The following is a 19,341-nucleotide window of genomic DNA, read 5'->3' as shown; positions in this document are numbered from 1 at the left end:
TGAGTGGACTGTGCTGGAACTTGCTGCGTTTGGCTTTAGTCACTGGGCCACTTGGTATACAAAATAACCCATTTTTTGTCATCCCCCCCCTTTAATTTCCTTTTAGCCTTGCTTCACTAAGTATTTAGAAATAAGTGCCTGAGGCAATCATTAAAGATTAAATAGTAAAGGGTTACAACACAGTGAATTTGGGCGCTATATATCTGCACTGTATTGAGAAACCAATTCCTTTTAAGTTCTGGTATTGCTGGCTTAATGGGGTGTCAGCTGCACACCATCTCTGTGAAGGAAGAGATCCCACCTGCTTCCAGTTAACTCAAGGATGGACTGGAACTCAGATTTCCAGAAGTGGCAGGACGGTACTGAATGTTCCTTACTCCGTGTAAAAGATGAGTAAAGGCACTGGGAAAGGCATTTGTCCAGCTCTCAGCCTGCTGCAGCTCAATAGTGCGGAAACTTTTCCATCTTATCTTTATAAACCAAAACCCCACCAAATGTCTGTAGCTGCTGCTCACCCCATTCATTGGTTCGTTTCTACCAACAATGTGTTCTGACATAAATAATTTTCCTTGAGAATAAATTAATCTGTGTCCTGAAAAAATGTAGTAGCACCAAATCTACCTGAAATACAAGCAGTTTGTGCAGGTAAGTTAGTTTTGGAGACGAGGATGCAGGTGACAGTAGCCACAGGAGCAGGGTCTGGGCTGAGCAATTTGAACTTGGCAGAAGTTCCGGGAACCCGGTCTCCCTTTTGGCTGAGGGCGTTGGGCTCTTGGCTGGGCTGGAGAGGGGAGAGCTGGTTGGTGATTTCTCTGTTTTCGTCCACGTTCGGGGAGAGGCTGGGTTTGGGGAGAAGGAGCTGCTGCTAAATAGCCCTGACTTTGGGCACGGCGAAAGGAGGGGATGCAGGAGCAGATGTGGGGACACCCGTGTGGGAACTGGGGGTGATGCCCGGGTGGGTACTCCGGGGGATGGTGCTCGGGTGGGTACTGGGGAGGATGACGCGCGGCTGGGTACCGGAGGGATGACGCCCGGGTGGTTACCGGGGGAGTGATGCCCGGCTGGGTACCCGGCTCCCGCCCCGCCGCACCTGTGTCCGCCGGCCGCCAGGGGGCGCAGGTGGTCCCAGCTGGGCGCGCACAGGATCTCGCGAGACCCCGGCGGCCGCTTCCGGAAGCGGAAGCGCGTCGAGTTCCTCTTTCCGGGCGACCGTCGCGGCGGCAGCAAAGGGGTAAGGGCGGCGCGGCTCGGCCCGGGCCCATCCGTTGCCATCCTGCGCGGGGTGGGCCCGCCCTGTCCCCCGCCGGCCGCGGTGTGCCCGACGGGGGCTGTCCGGGGCGGCGGGAGGGAGCTCGGTCGCCTCGGGCCCTGCAGGCGCTGCCCGGGTCCTCTTGGGACGGGCAGGCGCTGCGCTCTGGCTGGGGAGGGGAGCGGGGCTGGCCCGGGCGGGTGTGCCCAAGGGTGAGGGCGCTGGTGGCCTTCGAGGGTCGGGCAGAGGCGCCGAGGGAGCCCGGCCCGGAGCCCGGCTGCTGGGGTGGGTGGTGGGACAGGAGCTGTGCCCCAGGTGCGCAGTTAGGAGCTCGGGTTCCTTTGGTCTGACGTTTGGTAATGAATTGTTTGCGTAACGCAGCTCAGGCAGCGTGTGGTGCCCTGACCTACAGCGTGCCCTCACTTGCCGTAGGGCCCAGGCTGGCCTGCGCAGGAGGTGGGAGTGCATAGTACCCGAAAATCGCAGAACTGAGCAAAAGTATCACCTAATGGACCCCCTTTGTCAGTCAGGATGAACAGTGCCATGGCAGATGGCCTTGTAACACATTTTTTAAGATTTAGGGAAGGCCAAGCGTATTTTGTGTTTGCAGATGTGTTATGTGCACCAGTTTAGTGTTATGCTTTATTGGAGATACCAAAGCAGTACAAGTTCCCTGTCTCTGCCAGTCCAAAATATGCATTCTCTTTATAAATGAATGCAGTGTACACTACAGTGCAAAACTAGAACTAGTCACTCAGGTGTCCTGACTTCTGAGAACAGCGAGCTTTGGATTTGAACAGTCTGATGTGCATGTGTGTAGCACATCTGTCAATCACAGGGTCCTTGTCAATTAGGGAAGAGGCTTAACCTTATTTGAAGTCCAGTTCATGAGGGTATGTGAACTGGGGGTGGGATTAAAAATATTTAAAATTGCTTTTTCAGCCCCAGTATGCTTTGTGCGTGTAGATGATAAGCACAGTGTGTATGAGTTAGAAGCATCTCTTGAACTATTGTTTTTCTTCATGCAGCCAAAATGAAGTTCAATCCATTTGTGACCTCGGACCGCAGCAAGAACCGCAAACGGCACTTCAATGCACCTTCTCACATTCGAAGAAAAATCATGTCCTCCCCGCTCTCCAAGGAGTTGCGGCAGAAATACAACGTCCGCTCTATGCCCATCCGAAAGGATGATGAAGTCCAGGTAGCTGTGCTGCCTCTCTCTTACGATGTATTGTCACATGTGAACTTCTGACTGTGCTTTGGTTTTCATGTATAGCCTGGGCTAAAGGGAAGGGCCAGACAAATTCAGACTGGTGCTAAGGCTTTGCTATGAGTCTTGCAGAAATAATACGGGTTAACATAGCCATAGGCTTGGCCTGTCGAGTGTTTCTTGAGATCGCATCAGTGAGAAGGAAAATACAAGGAACACAAGTGTGCTGGCACCTTTGCAGCATTTTAGTTACGTGCATTGATTATCAAACTGGATTAAAAGCTTTTAACAGTAAAGCACAAAACAAAGGATGATTTCTTTTGGGTTTTGTAGACCATTTGCTACCTGTGATATTTGAAGGATCAGTTTAGAAATGAATCCAAGTGGCTTTATTGTTTTAAAATGCCATGACAAGTGGAAAGTTGATGAAAAACTGTTGAAGTTGACCATTATTCTTCTGGTTGAAAAGATACAGAGCTCCTTCGTTAGGGAAAATGAGTGAAAAGAACCATTCTGATCCATTATATTTTGTATTTTAGTGATTGCTGAAACTATCCAGTAATTGCTGTCTTTGTAGCATGTATATACAAAGAGCACAGTTGGAATGTCAACCTATGCAGTTCTGTTTTTCTGTTGGGATGATTAGATAGTGTTTCTTAAGGTCTGATAATTATTTAAGAGGTGGTTTTGAAGTATGGGACTGTGTCCTTCTTACATTCTTGTTTAGGTTGTCCGGGGGCACTACAAAGGACAGCAGATTGGCAAGGTGGTCCAGGTGTACAGAAAAAAATACGTCATCTACATTGAACGTGTTCAGCGTGAGAAGGCTAATGGCACAACTGTCCACGTGGGGATCCACCCCAGCAAGGTACGGTGCGTGAAGTGAGATCTGAAATGCATGAGGAGACCTTGTTGGCAAATGAAGGCACTGCTGCTGGCATAAGCAGAACCTTGTTATGGCCCATGGAATGAGAGACTGAGTTACCACAGCATTGGAGGGGGTAATAAACAAGGAAATGTTACAGTGTCACAATAGCACAGAAGTGACAGTTGAAAGCAAGAACTCCTCGACGTTGCTAAGGCTTCCCTGGTGGAGAAGCTTCTAGGGACTTCGGAGTCTAGCTAAAATACTTTTTTGTAAGAACTTGGTGTTTTTAAAGCACAAAATAGATCTTTCAGAACAATCCTTCATCTTTGCCATGTGACATTTGCACTGGTTAAAGAGGTGTTGGGCATGTTGAGATAGATGCTCAGAATTGTGGTTTGTTCCTGTGTACTATTTGAACAAAGTTCTTCTGAATCTGGTTTTAGCCTGAAGTGATTCACAATGTTTACGGTTTGTGAAAACCAGGCAAAGCCTGTTTAGATCATAACAGGAAAACATTTCAAACTGAACAGAACAGCTAGCCAAAACCTGGTTTAAAGCAGATGAAATTAGTCTGCTTCAGCCTTGCCATGTGGGCACGCACACTGAAGTGTTGGTGGAAGAAATCCGGTTGTAACAGGTTTTCTAGTCTAAGTGGTTGGTATGTGCAGCAGAGGGAGAGCAGAATTATTCCAAAACAACATAATGACTTGTGTGCAGTAATAACATTTGAGGGACAAGGTGACATTGCGATGGAACCAGTGCACATATTACTTGTGTGGTAAATAGCAGTAGGAGAAATTGAGGTTTGTGCCAGTCCTTTATTTCTCTTAAAGTTTTCTCTAATTGGGAATCAGAACTTGATAAAGCTTTGCATAAAGATTCTGATTATTAATGCAAAAGGAACAGAAGAATGTAAGAATATTTTGTTTGTTGCAAACTTGTAGTGGTGTGAACAGTTTCTACCTCTTCTAGGTAAAGGTAGCAATTAATTGTAATTAAGAGAGATCTGAATGCACGATGGAACTGAGCGGGAGTGTGCAGCCCTGCTGCAACCTGTGTGGTTTTTCTAGGATTTGATTGTCTGTTGCATTTTTAAAGTACTTTTGGTGATATCAACACATTTATTTCTTTGACAGCTTGAGGGGGCACAGAGGGCACTGAAAGCTGCTTCAGGGCTTAAAATCAGAGCTTCAGTTTGCTGTTGCTTTGTTAGGAAATAACATTAAAGCTCTGGTAGCAAATGGGCTGCGAAGTTTACCTTTTGTGTGTCCATGTTAGTAGTACTTGATAATTGCCTGGCCACTTCGCAAGTGTTCAATAGCAGATGTGTTCTTTAAAGTGTCTTTATGTGAGTCACTGTGATGCGTGAGCTTTTACTGTTGCCTGTAGTTTAGCCAGATGTCTTGGCTATTCCAAGCTGTACAGCAATGATACAGTAATGCCCAGCGGCACCAGCATCGTTTTCCAGTGTTCCAAAATTTAGATAGTGTTGCTGAAAACATGGAGAAATCGAAATAATGCTCCATTACTAGCCTTTGTGGTGGTGGGAAAAATACTCAGGTGTAGGCTGTGTTCTAGATGGGTGTAGAATCCATCAAGTTTGAGCAGCATAATGGAAATCAGATTTACTTCAAAGTAATTTTTATGTAGACGGATAGAAATTTGGCTGCTCTTCAGTTCGTACAAATGTTGTGGCTGTGCATTGAAAAAACTGTCCATATGTTCTGATTACTGAATGTACCCGGAAAAATTAATATAGCTCAGTGTTTTGCAATACAGAAGGCAATTAAGTACCTCTGTTCTACTCAAACCAAATTAGATAGTCTATGCAAATAAAACCTTGGTGATACGGTGCAGTCTGTCAGCAGTGATCTTCTGGGCCATGCTGTTACCACAGTTCTGTCACGTTGTGCTTTAACACTGAAGAGACACTAAAATTCTTTGTCCTTTCTCTAGGTGGTGATCACTAGGCTAAAACTGGACAAAGATCGCAAAAAGATCTTGGAGCGTAAAGCCAAATCTCGCCAGGTTGGCAAGGAGAAGGGCAAATACAAGGAAGAAACAATCGAAAAGATGCAAGAATAGATGGTTTCCTTTTTGACACCATTAAAGAACTGCTAAAATTAAACCTATTGTTGTGTCTTTTCCTTTAGAAAGTTTTGATACGGTGTGTGATCAGCGCTTAAATATTCATTCTCATGTTTTGATGTTGGCTATGTAAAAAATACTTCCACTAAATTAAAAAGCTTTTTGTGCCTTTTTTTTTTACTTCTAAGAAAACAAAAGAGTTTTTCCTCTTAAAGGAATGTTTCAACCAACGTTAAAAAGGGTAGTACAATTCCCAAAACATGCACCTAATGACCATTGTACTGTCTGTTACACTGATCTTTAACACTTACTTAGATGTGTCCACTGTCTTAAATGAACACGTTAATTCTGTGCACCATATATATTTAATATTTTATCAGACATTTGAAGTAAGCTGTTTCTGGCTATGAATCTCTTTCTGTAATCCCCCTAAATTGCGGTTTTTTTTCAACTGTCTTGCATATTTGACAGTAAAGAATGACATTTTAAAGGTTCACCAGGCGTGTTGTGGCTAAACACAGTGCTGCATTTGCTCTGTGATGTCGTGGGGTCTTACATTTATATTGGAGATTGAGGATGGGGGATTTACTTCACCGGTGCTTGTGAGGTAGAGCTGTCTGCTCTGAAAAGGATGGGAGTGAAGGCAGTCTCAGTGCTGTTTTGGGTGAACTTTTCTGTAAATGGAAATTAGTTCTTCAGAGATTTATAGTTCTATAATGGAGAGCTGCTGCAGTGTGTTGAAAACAGCCCTGCAATTAAGTGAATTTACTTCTGGCACGGTGAATGGCCCTCTAATTACTTGCTGATAGAAATGGAGCTTCTGCCTGAACGACACTAAAATCTGAGAAATGGGATGGTGAGAATCGAGGGAAATTACATTAGCGCTTCTGAAATCGCTTATTGGCATTGACGTGAAGGGTGAGTTGGAAGGCGCCTTTGAGCGTCACTTCTTTCACGTATGCTGGGAGGTTTTACCCCTGGCGGTTCAGGCCTGCGCTCGCCGCTTGGTGAGGTCGTTCTTCACCTCGAGCCAGAGCCCTGAGCGGCTCCTCGGGGTTCGCTGCTGCCCGCGGCCGTCTCGGCTGTTGAGCCGCTCTGCTGCCGCAGCCTTCGCCGCCTGCCCGATGTTTTGATGAGCCCGGAGCCTTGTTCCTTCTCCCCCTCTCGGGGTCGGTTCGTCGGAGCCCCGCCGCCCCCTTAGCGCCCAGCACGGGGGGCGGGGCCAAGCGCTCGCGCCCGTCGCACCTCCGTGATGCGGCGGGCGCTGATTGGCGGAGGCGGCGGGGCGGGGCGTTGCGGCCGGCCGTGAGGAAGGGGCGGGGAGGTGCCGCGCCGGGCCGGACCGAGCAGCTTCGCCCCCTTCCGCCGTCGCCCCCGCCAGCCCGGCCATGGCGTACGGTGGCCTGACGGTGCCCATCATCGTCATGAGCGTTTTCTGGGGGGTGGTCGGCGGCGTCCTGCCGTGGCTCGTACCCAAGGGGCCTAACCGCGGGTGAGTGACCGGGGGGCGGCAGGAGGCCGCGGGAGGCTGGGGCCGCTCTGAGGGGGGCGGCGACGGGACCCTTCCCTTCCCCCTCAGGCATGGCGGGCGGGGGGGCAGTGTGTGAGGAGGCCCCGGCGGAGGCGGTCCCGGTGCCCCGTGCCCTTGCGGGCCCGCCGGGCAGCAGCGGCCTTGCGGCCCCGGCTCTCTCGAGTTCCTCTTTCCCCCACCGTCGAGGCCCGGCGGCCGCCGCGGCGCCCCGTCTGCCGTGCTCGCCGCTCCGCCGGGCCTGGAGCCGCCGCCTCCTGCCGCAGTGGCCCTGCGGGCTCCTCGTCGCCGTGCTGGCGCAGCGCGGAGGGCGGGCGGCCCCGGGGCCCAGGCGCTTGTGCCGGCCGGGATCCAGCCGGCGGCGGAAAGGCCGGAGCAAACGCCTGCGAGGCTTCCCGAGCACGGGGCGGGAGCCAGGAGCGGAGTCTCCGTGCCTTAATTATCCGTCACGGTCCTGAGTTTTCCCCTCAAGCCCTGTGACCACCTGCATATGCAGCGCCCTGTGGCAAGGAGACGTGGTTAAGTTAGATGGCTTTTGAGGAATAGCTTCCTTTTCTTACTCATTCTTTTCTAAATTATTCTGCTATCCTCCAGTCCCATACTGGATAAGGCTGCAAAACTTACAAAACCATAGAATTGCCTAGGTAGTAGATCTCTGTTCTGTGCTTAAACGTATACTAGTGGCCTTGTTGCTGTGGTGGCCTGAGGACAAAAGCAGGGTATCTAAGCAGAGAAATTTTTCCTGCAGTGATCATAGCTGCTCAGATTAAAAAGTAGACAAGTTTCTGTCTTTCTCTTTTCCCTAGGAGATAATGACTTCTTAATCTCTCTTCCTCTCTCTGACTTCCCTTCTACTCCACAGGTACCAACCGTCTTTTCTCTTAGTCATTTATCTGAACTGTGTGGAATTTTCCTCAAGTTCTATTTAGTTCTGATACCTACTGCCGCAGTTTCAAACCTTAAGTGTGTTTTGTGCCTGAAAACTTGCCTGTTCTGAGAAATACCTTGGAAGTAAGTCTTCCAGGCATGCCCTTAAAGTATGTGGGTCACCAACAGATGTTTTGTCGTTATTCCAAAATGTGATCAACAAATATGAATGTAGAGCACTACTGTGTTCTGATTCTATAGCATGTCTATAGTAGCACTGTGTAGTCTGTTAAATTCTCATCTTTTTAAAAAAACCCCAACCCAACATCTGCTCAAAGTCTATTTCTGAATAGGATTGTTCTCTTTCTAAGAAAAGAAGTCAGTGCAAACTTTAACTGACCTAAGAATTCACGTTGCATAGGTTAAAACTCCCAAACAATGACTCTGGGACTGCCTGGAAAGGAGGGGTTCCTGAAGCTTTGTTACCTTTGTAGTGTTTGCTTGAAAGTTGGCAAGGTGGGTGTGTACTGATAGATGAAAAATATTGGATGTTATCCATGTAACAAAAGAGTTGTAAGTTAACGACCTGGCATGAGTTTTTGTTATTTGGTTTGGGGGTGAAATACATAGAGCGAAATACCTTTTTTATGATTTAAAAAGAAAAAAACACACCTCCATTTTGCTACTAAGTTCCATGAGCTGCATAGATCACTCACTGTTAGAAAAAAATCTCATTTCCTTTCCTCTCATTTCAAAATCATACATGTGTGTAGCTGCAGTTTTTCCATTTTCAGTTTAAAGAGCTGCTTGGTTCTTGCTTCTTTTCAGCTTAACTATGGTTTCTGACACAGTTTTCTTTCAGCAAGAAAGGAAAAATCTTGTCTCACAGATAATTCTGTGTGGCTTTGAGATCTTATTTTGTATTAAATTTGTATTCATGATAGAAAATTAAAAGAAATATTTTGATACCAAAATGTTCTGTAAGCAGAATTTTGCAAATGGAGAAAATGCTTATTGTTTACTGTTAGCATTAGAACATCCTGCTTCAGTAGTTTACTAACTTGCTGGTAGAAATGACTGTGAAATGGAGCAAGGACACTGACTGCATAAGATTTTGCTCCTCTTTGGAGTGATTTTTGTTAAATACTGTTGTATACCTCTGTTTGACAGAGCTGTGTCAGTTCTTTTGCAGAGTCTTAGCTTTGCCTCTGCAACTTACTCGGCTGGAAGAAGTTAGAACGCTTATGTTGAGTCACCTTGCATATGATCAAAGTTGAACTTGTTCTCGTTTGCTGGTTGGTTGTTCTTTGTTTTTCCGATGTATCTTGTGGTCAGTCATAACATGACACTTAATCAGCTGTTTCTCTCCTTCCTTTTTGCAGTGTTATCAACACAATGCTGGTGACATGTGCTGTTTGCTGCTACCTGTTGTAAGTATAAATAATCTCTTGCCTCTTAATCAAGGCGTGGTTCTGATGTAATTGAAAGTTCCTTTTTTATAGCCTCAAAACATTTAGGAAGAAGAAGCTTTTCAAATGTATCACAGAGATTTAGGTTCATGGTATTCTTTGACAGCTCTTAGAATTCTTTAGAGTTCTAAAGACCTTCAACATGCTGAAGAAAACATTTTTCCATTGGAAGATACTGAATTAAAACGTAATTCCTCTTGTCCTCTGACACCTAACTGTTGAATAGTGCTCTGCCTTGACTTGATATTATTCCGTTCCAGTTCACTAGCTTATTCACTCACAAGTATAATGGCAGTTTGTCAATTCTAGAATTTTTCTGATTCACAGTAGCGAAATTAACTTTTTGCCTTTTTCATTCTTTATACCTTACATTTATTTCTAAGGTGATACTAATTTAAGCCTACTGATGAGTTTTGCTTTACTTAGATTGGTTGAATATATTCTCAAAATCTGGTAGAGCAGTGGGTGGAAAAACTTACACATCAGAGGTTTTATATATGACTAATATTTTTTGTGACACTTTGCTATATCAAGACTGTTTATATTTAAATGCACAGTATATTTTGAGGCTGCCTCCTTTCTGTAAGAGAATTAGTAGAAATAATGACTTGTTGAGGAACTCGTCATATCGTGTTTGGGTTTTGGCAAGAGGTAAGCCAGCTGCAGCCTGCAAGAGAAAGCGTGCTTATTGTTTTCTCTCTCTCTTTTTGTTGTTTTCTTGTTGTTGTTTGGTTGGGGTTTTTTGTTTGTGTGTTTTGTGGGTTGGTTTTTTTTTTTTTTTGGTAAGACTACAGTCTGATCTTTTCAAAGAAAGTGCTGCGCAGAAATAACTGAAAGAATTTGTTATGGAGAGTAAACTGGTAAAAATCGGGTTAGATCTTTAGGGTTAACTTGTAATAAAATCATTATTCAGAGTTCCACTTGAACCTGAGTAGTATTTGTACTTTCCTGAAGTGTTTAGGCATTATTTATGCTTAACATGAATATTTAGAGAAATGGATCTCTAATCTCAAGATTCTTAAGAACTGGCAGCCAAAAGCCATTATTATCAGTGCTAGCATATTCCAGGAGAGGCCTGTTTGGTTCCATGGTGGGTTGGCCTGTGGCATAGGCTTATGCAGGTTTGATTTACTTTAGTAAGGTGATATTCGGGTTTTATATAGGTGAAGGCTATTTTATTTTTTTTTAATTATTCACTGTATTTGACATATGAAGTCTTAAGAAATGTTCTTCTGGATAATTGTAAAAGTACAGCAAACTTGGTCCTGTGTTTTTTATCTATGACTGTTTTTTAAATTAAAGTTTTGCCGAGCAGATATAGAAACTTGAGAAGAGCTTTGTAGTGTCAGCAACTTGAATTTGGGATTGAAATGACAGTGCTATGAAGGCCTACTTGCCTGCCCATAAAATACGCAGCAGCCCAATCTCGTGGTATGTCCCAAACGCTGGCCTAAGAAAGGGCAACTGTGGATGCTCATTTTTACTAGGTTACTGTGTTTTGGTTACAGTAAATTGGGACTGGGTTTTTTTTGGAGGGGGGAGGGAGAGAATGTTTTGTGTTTTGTTTTGGTTTTGTTCAAGTTTAAAGTTCTCACTTAAGTTCTTCCTACTTGGTATTTTAACAAATACTGTCCTACTCTTCTAAAATCCTTGAAGTTTAGGGCTTGTTTTCTTTATTGTTTGAAGAAGGACAGTTTCCTTGAAGTCGAGGCCACGTGGTTTCTGCACAATCCTCTGGATTACGATGTAGAATGTATTCGTTGTAGGATTTTGACTGAATGCTATGAACTCTTCAAATGTATGGTGGTATTTCACTTGTAAGTTTAGTGATTTTTGTACCGAAACAGACCTTTTATAAATCTAGTGTCATTAACGAGATTTATAATCTGTTCTTGCATGTCCAGTGAGGGGGTTCTTTCATAATCTTGTGGACTCTAACTTGTTTCCTGTATTCCCTTTGGCCTTCTCCGATTACACCTTGAAAAAAGAGAAGCAGCAAAATCTTAGTATATTTTTAACCATTGGTAGTTACATCCAACCAGATAAATTACATAGATAGTGCCTGCTTGCCAGAATACAACAAAAAGCAGATATTTCTCCTCATGTTCCAAGATAGAACTTGCGTAATCACACAGTCTTTTTGGTTTTTTTTCCACTCGTGAATTCTGTATAAAATCATAGAACAGCCCTGGTTGGAAAGGACCTCAAAAGATCATCTGGTCCAACCTTTCTTTCTTCTGTTTTACTCAAATGTATGTAAGTTTGTTCTTCCTGTATCAGTTTCTTTTTTGGGGGGAGACATTGGAAAAAATTTCAGACCTTAATTTCAGTGACTAAAGAAAGAGACTAATTCATGCCAGTCTTGAAGGAAGCACGAAAGAGGATTCTTTGTTGGATATGTTAGGGTTAAAATAACTTGTGTTGTCCCAGCTATGGTCTCTTCCGTATTTGTGTGTCCTTAGTAGGTAGCTAGTCCTGGCACCTACTTCTTTGTAGCGTTGTTTAGAACGCTGCTAGACCTACTTTCGTACTCTTTTGAGTTACCTTTCCAATTAAAAATAGGGAAAAAACAATTTCCTGTCTTCATTAAACACCACTTGATTCACAAATTGATTTGCATCAAACTGAATTTGTTCCAACTAAATTTGAAATCAATCAAATTTCAACTTCAGGCCGTTTCTTCTGTGTTTGGTTTAACAGTGATCATTTTGAATAACCATATTGACCACACAGTGTTAATTTGGTTGTTCTATGGAAAATTTTTGTATGGGTAAGTGCATAATTTGTGTACAGATACTGTACCCAGCAGCCTTTTGAAGGAGAATACGTGAGCCTCAGGAACCTGATAAAATAAAAGGCAAGACATAAGGAGTCACTGCTGCAGAAATTACAGGTTACGCCGTGTTGTAAGGTACTGTCAAAGTCCAAATCTATTTTGCCGTTTACAAAGCAGTTCCTGAAGCAGTATTATGATATTCTACTAACAGAGGTCAGTGTGCTTGGAAAATGGTATTATTTGCTACTGATTCTAAAAGGATTAAAATATGGTTGCCTAAATTGACATTTAAACAGAGATAGCAGGACCTTAATTTGTAATATGCAGCATAGACAGATGGCAGTTATGGTAGAAAGACCTTTTAAAAAATCTTTCTGGTAGAACATAAGGGACTTTAATTTCCTTGTCTGAGCTGGGTAATTATCTGGTAGAATTTAAGGGCCTGTGGGTGGCTCGAATGCCATACCTGATTTTAGCAACTCTGGAACGTTACACATTGGATACAGAGCCTTGCTTTGTTTTACTTTGAATGCCGTGTTTTGTTTTGCATTGTCATGATAGATTATTGTATAAAGCAGCATCACTTAAGCAAAATGTGGGAAAAGCTTTTTCATCTTTTCTTATCTTGAATGCAAGGGAGTCATGGAGTTCAGTGCCTAACTACTGCTTTAAATTATTAGGCCCTAGCAGAGCAGGGAGGAGGAATATACTATTGACCTGTAATGCCACTGTGGCTCAGAGCTTGAGTATCCAGCGTGGTCCCAACAAATAGCTTTTGAAAACTGCACAGTGCTTGCCTAAAGCATGATTATACAGCTGGGACACGTCAATATTTTGAATGTGCTTCCAGCTCATTTAATTCACAGCCATGCTGGGTTTGAACTTAGGAAGCATAGAGAGGTGAGATATTTGTGCGTAGAGTTCCTTCCTTCTGTACAGTGAGACAGAGAATAATGTGCTTTCACAGGCTTTTAGTGTTCCTACCCTGCTCCCACTTTTGTTAGTTCAGGATGCCAAAGGCAGATGGTACAGTGCTCTGGCACCCCTTCGATCTGTCTTTTCTATCTGAAAATTAACCCTTGCAAAATAAATTCTGTGACATTTTTAAAAGCTAACTTGCTTTTCTCTTAAGTAAATTTAACATAATGATTAACATGGCTTCAAAATACATTGTTGTCATTGCTTTGGATAACAAAGTAGAAACGTGTCCACCTAAAGGTTAGTGGCTCTTCTTGGTAGTGTCATGCTGATGTTTTAATTGCTTTGTATAGCCTGCTACGTATTTCAGAGCTTGCATGACTGATAGACTGCTGCAGGCTCAAGTATATCATTTTAACTAGAGTCCTACTTTATGCAGAACTGAAAGCAGCATTGAAAATAAATATTTGTAAACTTTAAGAGGATTGATGTGTTTTCTTTAAGTCTTGCCCACATCTTTTGCCCCTGGCTGTTCTTGCCGTTTTACAGCCAACCTGCACTTGGTTTGCTGGTCAAAGCATCAAGGTTTGTGTGGAATTTTCCATGACTGCCTAAGCACTCTGATACATTTGTGGCAGCTCCCATTACAAAGCTGCTCTGCTTTTTCTCCTCCTTACAAAGCATTCTAGAAATAGCAGACAGATGAGCCAGTGTGTTCACTAAATGTGTTTATGTAGTTAGTATTTAACATAGATTTAAATCCATGCAAGCATCCATTGCTTTTTCTGAATATTGTAATATTTACAAAGCAAATATATCTTTTAACAGTGCAATATTTATTTCTGTTTAGCTTTCCTGGATGTTTTCCACAAACTACATTCCTCTTGTTTTCAGTTCTGGCTATGGCTTCTGGAGTGTTAGTTTGTGAGCTGCTCTGATGAGAAGGCTGCTGTTCCTGATGATCTGGGGTTTGTTGTCATATTGGTTTTGTTGTTGTGGGGTTTTTAATTTTGTGTGTGTTCCTGTAGTGTTGTACCCTTTTATTTTAGGTCCCTGTTTCTTGACCTCTGTGCCAGGCTTAAATTCACTTTTGTTCAGTCTCTGATGCAAGGGTAGGTTGTCATACACAGAAAGTAAGAGCAAGTGAGAGAGAGTATGTTTCTCGGAGGCTTTTGTTTAAGGGATGTTTCAAAGGCATCGAGAAAAGGTCTCTCTCTTGCGTTTCTATCTCCTGAGCCCACAAATACCTGAGTTTCATATGTCTTAGAACACTTTTGTGTCAAAGGGAAACTACGAGAGAAATGCTGTCAGGTGGGTTTATGCTGCTTTAAACTGAATAGGACAACTTACTGTTTCAGTTGTGGAGTGATGCGGTACCAGATCTTCATTGCTGGCATCTGGTGTTTTATGTATGAGCTTCAATAAAGTTTTGATTTGATAGTAGACCTTCCTGAAAATAGTTTCTTCTTCTCTGATAGTGCTTGTGCTTTGGACAAGCCTTTCCATTATCATAAGCTTTGTAATTTGGCTGATGTTCTCTCTGTTGGGTTGGGGGGTTGTCTTGCAGTTGGCTGATTGCGATTCTGGCTCAACTCAACCCTCTCTTTGGGCCGCAGTTAAGCAATGAAACAATCTGGTATCTTAAATATGACTGGCCTTAAGGATGCCTGTCCTCTGCTGCAATTTATTGACTAGGTGAGTATGATCAGATTTATTAATATATTTGGTATGTTAAAGCTTCAGGAGAAATTGAGCAGTAGTGTAAGCAGTGCGTTCAGAATTGCTAGCTGTTTTGCAGGAGAAATCTATCTTTTTATAGGCTGCAACAAAACATATTTTGGATGTTAATCTTGACTGGATACCGTGAAAAGCTTGGACTGAATTCTTGTACAGTTATTTTTCTCTGCTATCATGTCATGTGGTGCTGTGTTCAGTAAGGAGAACAGTACATTTCTTCCTACAAAAAAAAAAAAAAAATCAGGCTGGGGTGTCTTTTAATAGCGAGCATAAGTGGATTTCCTAATCTTTAACAATTGTTAAACCTCCCTTCGAGCCTACTGCCATTTCATCCACGACCTGTAATGATTTCCAAGGAAATGTGCAGTTGTCCTCATTCATCTGGAAAGTCAGACTGAGAACTGCAATTAGAATGGTTCTTTATCTCCTGTCAATGTATAGCACTAACACAGAGCTTGCAGATGAATGTTTTATTTTTTTTAATGATAGCCTGCGTGCAACTTTAATCATAGGTAAGCCTGGTGGTTGCTATCTGGCTAGTACTATTGGAATGCGGTTGTTGCAGTTCTTGGGCATGCTTTCAGACATGACCAGCAAAAATACAAAGTCTTGTACTAAAAGTTAGGGGGATTGTGGATGCCCCATCCCTGAAGGTGTTCAAGGCCAGGTTGGACGGGGCTTTGAGCAACCTGGTCTAGTGGGAGTTTCAACTCTAATCATTCTGTGATTCTATGAAAACTACCTTGATGACTTCAGGTTTCTCTAGAATGGCAGCATTTGGAGTTGAAGGTTCAAATGAAGGGTAGCTGTGGAAAGAAGTACACATGATTTTAGTTTTTATGCTGGTAACTGAATAATTAGACATGCTGAGGTTTTTTACATGTTTTTGTGGTGGTTGCTTTTGTCCTTTTAGGTTTTAACTGCCTACCCCCCTGCTGTCATTACTTTAACTTCTGTTTACAGAAGTCCAATAGCAGCAGACAGATGACAATTGATGTTATAGCTGAGTTAAATGCTGACTGTAAAGCATCCGGAACATTTACCCTGAAGCAAAGCTCCACTGCTTCAAAGTAGGCTTCATCTGAACTGTGGTGTTGTCAGACTGTGGCATGTGTATATGTCTGTAGCTTCTCTTTTAAGCAGTAAGCAGAAGCTAAAGGTAGACTTGGCCCTGCTTCAAGTAGAGGCCTGTAATTAGTGAAGTCAGTCAAGCTGGATTTCCTATGTGCATTTTCACTGCTCATGTGTTAACACATAATTAGTTAGCTAAAACAGAGACCAGTGTATTCTGGTAATGGGCGTACAGATCCCTGAATCCCATAGGATAATTCAGTTGCCTGGATCTGAAATAGCAATGTAGTTATCTGGACAAGTGGATGCCTTGGATATAAAAATTGGGCTTCCTTCTACCTGATAAATGGTCTGTTTGTTGCAACCAGCAAGGATAAACTGGAGATGAGATACAGCTCTTGGACTCTAGGCAGCTGCTGAGAGAATCAGAGCTTTCCCACTCCCTTTCAGTGAAGGATTTACCAGAGAACTGAAGGTAAATTTGTACCAAGAAAGAGAGGGAACTAATGCATTCTAGGATGGCCAGGTTTATGTGAGGAGATATCACTGGAACTGTTATTTTAAAACTTAATAGAGAATTTGAGACCTATACAGTGCATGCTGTTGTGTTATGTGAAGCAGTTTAACATTTGACATATCTGATTTCATTGGCTTATTTTTAGAATAGAATTAAGGTTCTTGTCTTTGTGAAAAAGAATGCTTTAAAAAGTAAAAGCATATAACAATCCTCGAATATCATAGTTAGCTATTATGTTTGTTCTTGCTAGAAATGTGCTATTCCAGGACATACTATTCTCCATGATCTTGTTTGAATTACTCTTGTAGTGTTGAGTGAGCTGAGCAGCAAGGACGTGGCTACCTTGATCAGGCTGCAGTGCCGTGCCGTGCCCTGTCTTTCACTGTTGAGCCTCCTGTTGAGTTTCTCACTAGACAGGAGCTGTGAATTAGATTGCATCTGAAAGAGTGGGGATACATCTCTGACACAGCATGAAATCCCACAAATATAGCTACCATTTCTTGTTTGACCAGTTATTTTTAGCTTATAAGAGGTGCTTTTCCAGCACTCAAGGTACATCTACTATACTTTTTTTTGCTTCCTGTTTCTCTTTCAGTTGAGGTTTGGATGGATTAGTATGGACAATGCAGAGTTAAAGCAAAGAGAATGAAATACTAACTCCCAGAGTGGAGAGATCTCAATTAAAAATAAGGATAGTCTAAGCAAACCCATTTTACTTGACCAACAGAGCAGGCTGAAAATGCACACAGAAGGCCACTGCATTCTAGTGAGGAGCTCCTACAGATGCTGACTTGATTGATCCATGCCAAATTACAGTTTGATCTTTCTTTTCAGTCAGTATCCCTGCGATTCAAGTGATGATGCTGTATCAGATGACTTGTCTGTATAATCAAGTTAATGGCTTGGATGGCAATATGTAAGGACATGCAGACTTCTGTAGCTGTGATACATATGGGCTGTAGATAAGCAATGTGATCTAACGCCGCCTTTTCTCCTTAACTTTCTCAATTTAAAGTCTCCGTTCTCAAACCAGGGACTTCCTTCATGCAAGCGCGAGAAGGGCTATCATCCAGATGACTGGATGCTGTTACAGCATTGAAAACTTCCTGGTAAAATTGTTGTTCTACCAGCTTGTAATGTAACTAAAACGACTTGCAGTAACTTCAGAATTGAAACTGCCAAGAAAGCAAGAAAAAAGAGGTTATTCTTGAAGCTCCATATAGATTAATTATCTACAGTTCTTGACCATTTCTCAGTGCATTTGTGGAATGGAAATAGTTGCAGTTAACAACCAGGTCTTCAATTAGTAAACTGTCTCCATGAAAAGGAATAATTAAGTTGCCTTTTGCTTTGCAGGTAAAGAAGAGATTTCCTCCAGATGAAAAACTCCACTGGCCCAAAGATGCCTTTAACGTAGTTGGTTGGATACCAAGCCTGCATTAATGCCTTAACCTTTCTATTGTGCTTCAAATGGCTTGTTCAAAGCCCTCCTTTTTTTCCTACTGTACCATTTATCAGTGTGCCTAATGCAATTTATACTCCTCTTTGGTACTGTAAATTTTTGCCTGTTAACTTCAGATGTGATGAAAATTTCTAAAGTTTTTATGGGTCATAAAGTCATCTTCCCTGTTCATTTTACTCACCCTGCAGGAACACTGTATATATCTTCCAGGTCTTAGGTTTTCTGTTGCTGTGCTTTCACACCCCTGTTCTGTTTGACTGCACTTGAAAAAAACGTGTGCAATGAAACTGTATGAGGAGAGGAGAAACAGTGGTGCCACATGCTGATGGCATTTATTTTTTAAAATGAGTTGTATTCTTGGGAAATTTGGTCTAAAATTTCTCGTGTCTGGAAATAAAACTAATCCTCTGCTTTATACAAAATGCTCTCGTGCCATGTTTAACTGTTACAATGTGCTTTTCTGTGGTTTTAGTTGGACAAGAGTTGGCCAGAGCTGAGGAAACTTAGATGATGTGGATAAACCTTAATAAAGTCATAGAGTGTGATGAGATGAGCACACTTGCTGCCTGTATCGAGACCTCTCTGGTAGTACTAAAATAGGACTAAGTTTGCAATTGGAAATTGCTGAAGAGTCTGCAGGAAGAGGCAGATGCTTAGCTTGAGAGCCTTTTCTCCATGAACTTCCCACTGTCCGATACTAGGCGACTAAGTAGCAGAAATAACATTACTAGTTTGAGTGAAGCGTAAATAGTAATTTTTGTAGGAGATTGGATCCTCCCAAAAGGCTAGGGACTAAATCCTATAGTAACAAGCAATTTGAACTGAACAGAAACCAGCTGTTGTTTTACACTGACTTGAGACTCGCACGTGGAATTGCAGACCTGATAAAGCACATGGCAATGTAGGCCAGAGAGGAAAGATTGCCGAGGCTCCTCGATGTCAGCTGAGTCTGTGGTGTTGGGAATGAATCTCTTAAGTCATTTGCTAAGGAATAGCTTCAAAGGGTATAAATACCACTGCATGCACAGGAGTCTTTGTGTACGCTCTTACTTCCTTAAATCCTCTCCGGGTAAACTGCAGTTATTCCTTACTGTGTGTTACTGTTATGCACAAGGACATAATGGAACAGGTTTGTGGTTTTTTTTCTTTTTCATTTTGTGTAGCACTGTTAACTTGTTGAATGGGACAGTACTTATTGCTACACAGGAAATTCCAAGATCCTGCCAAAATGCTGTAACTTGCGGTGACCGAAAACCAGACAGTGTGAATTGCAAAAAGAAACAAGAATGCGTCTGCTATTACAAATAAGCAAATTTTTTGAAGTGCGTGTGGAGGATAAGATACATTAACATTCCGGGGGGGAGAAATGCTTCAAGACACTGTTGACAATTTTGAATATGTAACAGTTTTTTAAGATATATTGATCTGCCTGTCATATTTACCCTAAAGTAAGATGTCAAAAAAGAAGACATCCAGTGACACACAGCGGTGTTAGTATATTGGTATCGTCGCTTTCTTTAACAAGCTTTCTGTTTTAGGTTCTAAGCTCTCGGTCATTGTAGAAGATACAGGAGAAGTCAT

At 42.7% G+C, this 19,341-nt stretch overlaps 2 protein-coding genes across 2 annotated transcripts; both read left to right on the top strand.

The window, feature by feature from the left end:
* Positions 1 to 1,110: 1,110 nt before the first annotated feature.
* Positions 1,111 to 5,455, top strand: RPL26L1 (ribosomal protein L26 like 1). The gene is made up of 4 exons (XM_054217205.1): positions 1,111 to 1,231; positions 2,278 to 2,450; positions 3,187 to 3,327; positions 5,284 to 5,455. The coding sequence occupies exons 2-4, from the start codon at positions 2,283 to 2,285 to the stop codon at positions 5,410 to 5,412; spliced, it is 438 nt and encodes a 145-aa protein (XP_054073180.1). The 5' UTR covers positions 1,111 to 1,231; positions 2,278 to 2,282; the 3' UTR covers positions 5,413 to 5,455.
* A 1,250-nt stretch (positions 5,456 to 6,705) lies between these two features.
* On the top strand, positions 6,706 to 18,182 carry ATP6V0E1 (ATPase H+ transporting V0 subunit e1). The gene is made up of 4 exons (XM_054217440.1): positions 6,706 to 6,907; positions 9,193 to 9,240; positions 14,541 to 14,668; positions 17,655 to 18,182. The coding sequence occupies exons 1-3, from the start codon at positions 6,804 to 6,806 to the stop codon at positions 14,632 to 14,634; spliced, it is 246 nt and encodes an 81-aa protein (XP_054073415.1). The 5' UTR covers positions 6,706 to 6,803; the 3' UTR covers positions 14,635 to 14,668; positions 17,655 to 18,182.
* Positions 18,183 to 19,341: the final 1,159 nt, after the last annotated feature.

Source organism: Rissa tridactyla, chromosome 11 (genome assembly GCF_028500815.1).
Source record: "Rissa tridactyla isolate bRisTri1 chromosome 11, bRisTri1.patW.cur.20221130, whole genome shotgun sequence".
Taxonomy (NCBI): Eukaryota; Metazoa; Chordata; class Aves; order Charadriiformes; family Laridae; genus Rissa; species Rissa tridactyla.
The sequence above is the reverse complement of the archived record's forward strand: the minus strand, read 5'-3'. Positions and strand labels throughout refer to the sequence as shown.

Bases quoted from the DNA above. Each gene is read 5' to 3' on its own strand.
- RPL26L1 (XM_054217205.1), top strand. From the start codon at position 2,283: ATGAAGTTCAATCCATTTGTGACCTCGGACCGCAGCAAGAACCGCAAA. The intron at 2,451-3,186 runs GTAGCTGTGCTG...ATTCTTGTTTAG, and splicing joins GAAAGGATGATGAAGTCCAG to GTTGTCCGGGGGCACTACAA. The intron at 3,328-5,283 runs GTACGGTGCGTG...TCCTTTCTCTAG, and splicing joins TGGGGATCCACCCCAGCAAG to GTGGTGATCACTAGGCTAAA.
- ATP6V0E1 (XM_054217440.1), top strand. From the start codon at position 6,804: ATGGCGTACGGTGGCCTGACGGTGCCCATCATCGTCATGAGCGTTTTC. The intron at 6,908-9,192 runs GTGAGTGACCGG...TCCTTTTTGCAG, and splicing joins CCCAAGGGGCCTAACCGCGG to TGTTATCAACACAATGCTGG. The intron at 9,241-14,540 runs GTAAGTATAAAT...GTTGTCTTGCAG, and splicing joins GCTGTTTGCTGCTACCTGTT to TTGGCTGATTGCGATTCTGG.